Source organism: Folsomia candida, unplaced genomic scaffold, assembly GCF_002217175.1.
Source record: "Folsomia candida strain VU population unplaced genomic scaffold, ASM221717v1 Fcan01_Sc011, whole genome shotgun sequence".
NCBI classification, from domain to species: Eukaryota; Metazoa; Arthropoda; class Collembola; order Entomobryomorpha; family Isotomidae; genus Folsomia; species Folsomia candida.
This window is the reverse complement of record NW_019091203.1, coordinates 4,584,201-4,593,797: the sequence shown is the minus strand read 5'-3', so window position 1 is coordinate 4,593,797 and position 9,597 is coordinate 4,584,201. Positions and strand designations below refer to the sequence as shown.

At 37.4% G+C, this 9,597-nt stretch overlaps 1 protein-coding gene across 1 annotated transcript; it reads right to left on the bottom strand.

Moving 5' to 3' along the window:
• LOC110854904 (zinc finger protein 62) lies at positions 1-4,618 on the bottom strand. Its single transcript, XM_022103334.2, has 6 exons — positions 4,173-4,618; positions 3,779-4,054; positions 3,343-3,709; positions 3,110-3,259; positions 2,792-3,028; positions 1-1,234 (listed from the first exon to the last, which is right to left on the bottom strand). The coding sequence occupies exons 1-6, from the start codon at positions 4,528-4,530 to the stop codon at positions 250-252; spliced, it is 2,373 nt and encodes a 790-aa protein (XP_021959026.1). The 5' UTR covers positions 4,531-4,618; the 3' UTR covers positions 1-249.
• Positions 4,619-9,597: the final 4,979 nt, after the last annotated feature.

Below are 9,597 nucleotides of genomic sequence, written 5' to 3'. Positions count from 1 at the left end.
AATTGTAATTTGCAAAATGTAAATATATTTCTTTTACTTATAGCAACTCATTCCGATTACGATTACTCAAGACAGCTTTATTCCATCCATATACATACAACGTAGCGTAATACTTAAATTAAAATGTTAAAAACTTTTTTCTGCTAAAAAATAATTTCATTCGTTTTTTTTTACTTTTAGGATACACAAGTCACATTAAATTCTGCAATTTTATCGGTACATATTGAAATATTAATTATTTACAGCTCCCTATTCTGATTCAGATTCGCTACTATCACTCTCTAAAACTCCCTTCTTTTTATTATGCACCGTGTCGACATGCACTTTCAAATTCTTCTCGGATATGAACAACTTTTTACAAATTTTACACTTGACCGAGCACTTCCTCTGCCTCTCTCGATACTCTTTTTGTCTCTGTGCCCGCATCTCCCTAGCTTTCTGGGCCTCTTCCTTATTCGGATTGCAGACAATTCGCGTATGCACCTTTAGTGCGGTTTGTTGCGAAAATGATTGCCCACACTTCGAACATAAATACGACTTCTCCCTGGTGTGTACCACCATGTGAGCTTTAAGCAGATAGGCAGCATTTTCTCCGGTAAATACCCGGTCACATTCCGTACAATTGGCACTCCTTATCAGCACGTGGGTGACTCGCACGTGTTTAATCTTCTCTTTTACAGTGGGAAATTTGATGTCACAAATTTTGCAAAAATCTCGCTCCGACAATTCTGCATGAAATTCGTCCACGTGTTCTTGTAGACCACGTTGGGAGGTGAATTTCTTCTTGCATTCGGGAAAGTGGGGACATTTCATGACTTGTTCGGTGGGGTGGATTTGTTTTTTGTGCGTTTGTAGCGAATTGTAGGCAACGAAGGTGTTCAGGCAAAGGTCGCATTGAAAGGGGCGCTCCCTTCGAAGATCCCGCCTCGTACCGGAAGGGCCCTTGCAGTATCTTCGATGTCCGCGTAGATAGGAGGAAAAGTTAAATTTTCGGGGGCAGTTGGGACACTGAAATTGACCAGGATTTTCATGGACGTGCTTGACATGTCGGTCCAACTGGGCTTGGGAGGAGGATGTGTAGCCTGATTTGCATATTGGGCATGGAAATGTGTCCGTTGGAGGGGAACGACGGGTCTTCTTCTTGGTGTCTGGATCTGGATGTGCTTGACCGCGGTGAGAGACTAAACCCAGATAGGTTTTCAGTTGCTTGCCACAAACGTCGCAGATTGTCGATCTGTAAAATTGTTAAAAAATGGTGGAATTAGTTCATGCATAAATCGAGTATGATGTATCCTACCCCCTAGCCCCTAACTTTCTATCCCTATCCCCTAACTTTCTATCCCTATCCCCTGCATAGTACTTCCTACACCCTAAACCCCTAGCCCCTACTTTCTATCCCCTAAAACTCTATCCCCTACTTCCTAGCCCCTAAAACTCTATCCCCTACTTTTTATCCCCTAAACTCAAAATTTCTCACAATGCCCCAAATTTGTCAATATGCCCAAAATCTCTTAAAATACCCCAAATTTATCAAATTCTGGGCACCTGGGCAAGATACGAAAACTTTGAAACTACATGGGGCAAAGTGAGATTTCTAGCTTATGGGGCTATTGTTCGTAGTTAGCGAGCGAAGCCAGCAGGTTAGGTTAGATCTACTAGGTACGCGGAAGGCGTGAACTGGTCAGCTAGCTCTCCTAGCTAGGACTCCTAAATAAGGTGTTCAAGCTAGGACTCTAACTAGGTGTCCCAGCTAGGACCCTAAATAGGTGTCCTAGCTAGGACCCTAACTAATTGTCCTAGCTAGGCCCATATTTAATTGTCCTAGCTAAGACTCCTAGCACTCCTAGCTAGGCTTCCTCGCTACCTCCATTAGCTAACTTTCCTAACTAACACTATTATGTAGCTTTCCTAGCCAGCTCCACTAGCTAGGAGTCCTAGCTAGAAGAGCTAGCTAGGGCACCTAGTTAACAGTCCTAGCTAGGACACCTATTTAGGAGTCCTAGCTAGGAGAGCTAGCTGACCAGTTCACGCTTTCCGCGTACCTAGTAGATCTAACCTAACCTGCTCGCTTCGCTCGCTAACTACGAACGATACCCCCTTAATCTGGGAATCTCACCTTTCCCCATATAGTTTCAAAATTTTCGCACCTTGCCCCAGGTGCCTAGAATTTGGGGGGGGAATTTTAAGAGATTTTGGGCATTGTGAGAAAGTTTGAGTTTAAGGGATAAAAAGTAGGGGATTGAGTTTTAGGGGCTAGGAAGTAGGGGATAGAGTTTTAGGGGATAGAAAGTAGGGGCTAGGGGTTTAGGGGGTAGGAAGTACTATGTAGGGGTTAGGGGATAGAAAGTTAGGGGCTAGGGGGTAGGAAGTACATCATAAATCGAGTAAGTATATAAGAAAACTTGTACAAATTCGGTAATTTGTGTGTAATCGTTTGTCCGAATTTAAAAATATGTAGAATCTGATTTGAGATATCTAATCTTATACGATGTTTATCTAGAATTTTGAACTGTACGAGATTCTTGAAGATTTCGGCACCCAAAAACATTACCACATGTTTCAAAAGGAACCACGTATCTAAAAATATGCGAAGATATTTTTACGAAATTTAAAAAAAACTTCTTCACTTCCAGAGATTTTTTTGCTTTTAAACGTCAAAAAGTCCGAAAATATCAAAAAAAGACTATGATCTAGCTCAAACATGTTTTAACATTTTTTACGAAGTTTCAATAAATTTGTCCATTTTAAATACGTTTTCTTGCAATTCACATACAATTAAGCTCATTCGGACCTGTCTTTTTCTTCATCCTTATTGCGATGCGTTTCTCGATGCTCCCTTAAGGCAGCGATATCCTGAAATGTTTCACTGCATTCGTCACAGTGAGTAGTTGGATTCCAAACGTCGGAATGAAGCTCTCTAAGGTGTCTTCTCAAACCATTTTTTTGATAGTATTTCCTTGTGCAAAATTGACACTGGAAGCGCTGTTTACTTGCGTCATCGTCACCCGGGCGTTCTTTCTCGTCCAAGCTGTGGTGGAGGATAAATACATAATTAAGGAGTTATTTTAATACGTATTAATTTTATGTGGAGCTTGGCTTAACAGAAAACCTTTTCATGTCGAAATGAAGCCACTTTATATGTTTCCTTAGATCACGTTTGTAGCAATATTTCTTTGGACAAAATTGACACTGGAAATTTCTCTCGAATGGTTTCCTACTTTCTCCACTGGACTTGCCTTTCTGGTCAGAAATTTCCGACCTGTGGATTAAGCGTACATACATAATTATAGGGTAATTTTAGTCGGGCTAAATTTCATGCAAAATTTAAAATATTTAACAAACCTCGAGTCTTCGTCATCGTCAGAATCAGCGTCATTCTCATCGTTAACATCACTTATCATGTCATAATCCTGACTTTCTTCAGATCCGGATGAATTACTTTCATCCTTCTCATCATCATCACTTTGTTCATTTTGGTGGAAAGTTTTACGAATTAATTGGTCAGCCAGGACACGACTTTTCCTCTTCGTTGGGGGGTGATTGTCTAATTGCTCGTCACATTCGTTTCCAGGTGATGTGTCGACATGACCGGAAATTGAGGGTGATTTTCTGCTTATCTTTTCTGCAGGTACTTCGATAATATTTTCAATTTCCGTATCTGCTATTATTATTTGAACGGTTGATTCGGCTCTGGGTTTACCCTCAAATCCTGGGCGACATAAAAAAACGAAAAGTAAGGGCATATCATTTCAATTAAGTAAAATAATTAATTAGTTACTTGAAAGTCGAATTTGTCCAGTGGCAACTTCACGTGCTGAGTCGGCTACTTCGACAAATGGTTCCTCCTCCTTTATCGTAAAGATGTCATCATCTTGGTCACTTATCATGTCGTCATTTTCGGCAGGAGAGGAGGATTCGAGACAGTTAACTTGCAGCCATTTCGTCAATTCTGGACTATTTGCTTCTTCTTCATCGGACTCCTCGTCTTTTACTGCGGCTTGGGTGATGACCTCTGACCTTGACCTTGGGGTGATGATGCGAGTTTTTATGATTTCTGTATGCATCAAAATAAAATTTTCAGAAACGGACACACCCTCAAAATTTGTCTTCACATTTCACCCTCAATGATATCCAAATATGTAATTTTACACGTAAATTCTTAAATTAATCACCTGATTTCCGCTGCAGTTTCCTATTAACTATGACGTTTTTCAAAGTATCTAAAATTTTCTCTATTTCCATCTCCAAAATGGAAATTGTTGATTTTAAGCTGACCACTTTCTCCAACGAGTCGAAACAAGTTTTACACGAATAGCGAGAACTTTTACCTTCTTCACTGTTCAGAAAATTTGATAGTTCCGTCGCAAAAATTTGACCTGTCTTTTCATCCATAATTTTCACATCGGTACAAATTTCGTGACAAATTGCACAAGTTTTTCGTTTTAAAACGGCAGCAACGGCTCGTTCAGTTCTGTCGTCTCGTTTTATTAGCACCACTGCATCCAACTTGGCTACTTTCCTTTTCGACATTTTATAAACTTTAATTATAATGTAGAAGAGATAAAATTTTGTTATTTACAAATATACTTTTATTCGTTTGAAAAGTTTGTTGTGATAATAAACAACCGGGTTCGATTTTTTCCCACTCTTTTGTACCCACCACCACCACCACAATAATCTTTGTCTCTCTTTGCGACGAGGAAGCCAAAATTCATGTAGATAAATACGTGCATCAGTACTACTTACATACTTATGTATAACTACAAGATCCATATATCCATATAGATATGTACATGGCAATTGGTCAGACTTTTATCCTCTTTCGTACTGCGGATTTTAAAAAATAAAATTTCCCTTCGGTACGATGTTCTTTACATACATTTGATAGCAACCTATTAAACCCAGTTTCCAGTTTTTCCGTTTTTGATGAAAGCCATAAAAATCCACTTTTTAACATTGATGGGTATAGGGAAAATTCCAAAATTTGAGGAGAAGAATATCGAAAAAAATCCACCTTTTACCATGGATCCAGCTTTCCACAGAATACCAAAAAATACTCTTTAAAAAATTGGTCTTAGGCCAATTTAAGCACTACATATCTGAAATCATATCACTAAATATTTTTAAATTCCACAATTTTTACTTGCAGTACTTTTATATCTTTGAAACAATTTGAATCTGTGAGGCACACATTTTCATAACCTACATATGTATTTTTTCATATATGTATGTACAGTATGTAACAAATTTAATGCTACGATGACAAAATTTTTATATCGACATGAACGCGTAAATTTTAAAATTTCAAACTCTGCACAAAAATCTCAAAAGTATATACGGACAATTTCCTCGTCGTCGATCTTTAATATCGCACAAAGGTCAAAGGTCGCCATTATTTTTGTGAACAAATTTGAGGCGTCGAAAAAAAAACTTCGTGGATAATTTTTTTTGAACTTTCTAATATTTTTTATCGGATACGACATGCGTTTTGAAGAAAAATGAGCTTTGGTCGGACCGTGTACGATTTTTTTGACGCCCACAGGAATTTTTCGCCAAGGACAGGTCGAAGGCCTAAAATCGCCATCGCGGCGAAAATTCGAAAACTGAAATACACGTTTGCATGTCGGGACTTTCAATATGCAAACGTATATTTCAGTTTTCGAATTTTCGCCGCGGTGGCGATTTTAGGCCTTCAACCTGTCCTTGGCGAAAAATTCCTGTGGGCGTCAAAAAAATCGTACACGGTCCGACCAAAGCTCATTTTTCTTCAAAACGCATGTCCTATCCGATAAAAAATATTAGAAAGTTCAAAAAAATTATCCACGAAGTTTTTTTTTCGACGCCTCAAATTTGTTCACAAAAATAATGGTGACATTTGACCTTTGTGCGATATTAAAAATCGGCGACGAGGAAATTATCCGTATATACTTTTGAGATTTTTGTGCGGAGTTTGAAATTTTAAAATTTACGCGATCATGTCGATATAAAAATTATGTCATCGTAGCATTAAATTTGTTACATACTGTACCTAAAAAAACACTAAAATGATAATATTTAATACTCACTGGTTACATGGCAAAATGAAAACGCTAGTTAAGAAGAAAACAGAAGAATAAAATTTTATTTATACATACGTAATATGTATGTATGTATATGTCGGTTAAAAGAATTTATAACTTTTATTAAACTTGGTCTTTGCAGTACATTATTTCATCATTATTTTACTATCATTTAGTCACTATTAACCACGACAAATTTCAACGACATTAGATAAAAATACAATTACCGCCAAGCCATTTATAAAAATTAAATTAGTTTAAAAATTATCTTCGATCAAGCCGCTTGCGCTTCTAAAAAATGAAGAACACAAACTTCTACAATGTAATCATTTTCTACAAAAACACTGATTGAAAAAATTATAAAAAAATTTCAATTACAAAAATTTCAATAAAAAAATTTCAATAAAAAAATTAAAAAAACAATTATTTTGGATAAAACTTTTTTTATAAAAATTAGAAAAAAATGTGTTCGACCAAACCATTGCAAAAATAAAGGTTATTTATGATAAAACAATTTCTAAAAAAAATGTCTGACACGTAAAATACGAGTACATACATCTATGTTTATACTTCATTTACGCAGGTATGTATGTACCGACCGTATATTTTTTAAATGATCTGCATACATAAATTATCTATGTATCCCCTCAGCCACTTTTTCCAGGAGACGACAGATTTTTCCTATCTACCAAAATCCATGACAATAATTATCTATATCATGTGCAAAGGGCGTAAATTTTTACTGTCCTCTCACAACAAACAATCTCATATTCACACTTTCCATGAAAAATGTCATAAACCAAGACAAATGACGCATTTCGACAAGAAAAATACGTTGTAGTCCCGTTAAAATTTATGACCAGCTTCTGGATAAGTTCAGCTAACATTTTCTTTCCAACCACTGCCCTGGCTGTCCTTTTTTAGGAACGAAATTAGACATTTATATAGATCCAAGTCATATTTATGTATGTGTACTGTAAAGAAAATGCTGCATACATACATACATATGAGTCTTAAGAGATTCGATACGCACGTACATATGTACGTATACACATATAAATACATACTTTTGTAGCATTTAAGATATGTAGGATGGAGAAATGAGTCAGACTACGACGGAAAGCAACGTCAAATTTCAGTAAGTCAATGATCAAGTGCAGCTAACATGTCCTTGAAATATTTATGTACATGTACATACACCCCTGAAAATTATGTCACTCTTTTCTAAAGCAAATTCACCTCCAATTTTAGTCAAAGCCAATTACATACATATTTATACTAAATCCTGAATAAACCCTTTAATAGGTGAACGTTGCTCTGGATTTTGTATACATAGCTTAGCTCATAAAGAATTCGGAAAATGCTTGCATTTACATACATATGTACATTCTTTTCAAAAATGGCACCATTATTTTTAAGAGTGTAGGATTTTCTCTGCAGAATAAGTATGGTTTGTAAATACATATATACATACATACATATCTAGTCTCGTTCCTTAAAAAGGATACCGTGAAGTGGTTACATAGAATTAAAATGCTGCCTCAACTTAATGAGTCGTAAGTTTAATGGGATCGCAGCCTATTTTTCTTGTCCATTCCTCTTTGGTTGTGGTATTTTTCAACTTTTGTAGATATGAAAATGCCTCCTATAGAAGGACAATAATAATAATTTACACCCCGCTTAATAAATATAATTGTTTTCCATGGATTTTGTTATCTTAAGAAAAATCCTTGAGAGGTCTTTTCTTTGAAATGGTAAATGACCCCGATCACATATTTATGTTCAGATTTATTTTATGCATGCAGTGTAGCAGGTGGCTACCTAATTATTCTTCACACTCTTAAAAATAATGAGACCCCTTTGGAAAAGTAAATCTACTCTGAATTCTACATTAAGTAAACTACACTAAATTAGTGAGTAATGTTTACTTCATCAGGAGTAAAATTTCTGCTGGATTTAGTTAAGTTTGTCTAATCTATATTATAAGCTGGAAATGTCTGTTGGCAACGGAAGTGAAAGTAAATGTTCCGCAACGGAAGTGAAAGTGGAGAAAGTTAAGTTTCGAATGGCGCGAAAATTCAAAACAAATTAAAAATTCAAAAATTACGGTCCGATGTTAGTTATCTGGGAGTGGTTGTCTGATGGTGCTTATCTGGGAGTGGTTGTCTGATGGTGCTTATCTGGGAGTGGTTGTCTGATGGTGCTTATCTGGGAGTGGTTGTCTGATGGTGCTTATCTGGGAGTGGTTGCCTGATGGTGCTTATCTGGGAGAGGTTGTCTGATGGTTTATTTTGGGATGATTGTTTGTCACTCCACTGCGGGGTGGAGTGGGAGTCAGACAGCAGTACTCGGAATTTGTCACTCCACTTCGGCGGGGAGGAGTGGAAGTGGGAGTCAGAAATAGAGATGTGCATAGGGTAGGGTATACCCTAAAAAAATCCTACCCTGCCCTACCCTATAGGGCTTTGGGCGGGCGGGCTTTTATTACCCTGAATTTTTAAGGGCAGGGTAGGGTAGGGCTTTTCTAAGTAGGGCCGGGCGGGCTTTTTTGTATGTACACCAATATGATGTAGGGCAGGGTAGGGCTTTTCCGTTTTACTATAACGCAGTCAACCATCGAGCAGGCGATTAGAAATGAGACGTGGGACAATCTTGTCATCTTTCTGCTGTATTAATTCACTTGTGTTACAAGTACTTAAAATTGATTATACTATGGAGATTGACTACTCCATGTTGACATTTGTTACTGGTGTGGCGACACAAAATTTGGAAAGTTGCAAAAAGACTTAAATTTCTTGCGTCACATTCCATAAATATAAGAATTGTTCAACCACACGAGTACGAGAGCCAAGAAGTTCATTTTTGTCCGGTGGAAACGTTAACGAAATTAAGTTTGATTTACAAAATTACTAGACCATTTTTGAAGTTTTAATGGCATTATAATTTTTTTTAATCATCATAATTGCGAACTAATAATATATTAATATTATTAGTTGCTTTAAACGATTTACATAAACAATTATGAATAGGGCCTGGGCCCAAAGCCCTATAGGGTAGGGTAGGGTTTTTATTGATAAAGAAAATCTAGGGTAGGGCTAGGGCGGGCTTTATTTTTCTAGGGTAGGGCAGGCCCGGGTTTCAGTTTTACCCTACCCTATAGGGTAGGGTAGGGCAGGGCGAGGCCAAGTAGGGTATAGGGTAGGGCGGGCAATGAAAAATGCCGGCCCTGCACATCTCTAGTCAGAAACGAGTACATAGAATTTGTCACTCCACTGCAGAGTGGAGTGGAAGTGGAGTGGGAGTCAGACACGAGCACACAGAAATGTCACTCCACCACTTATCTTTTACATCCGTTGCCGACAGATATTTCCAGCTCTTATTTTCGCTTGCCCGGCGGGAGACGGGCTTATACGCTAGTATACATACAATTGAGATTGAATTTACATGTTTTCAACAGGGTAATATTATTCCTAAGTGTGCATGGATTTTGGTCGATGAAATCTGTCCTTTCCTTGGATTACTTTGGAAGCACTGATTC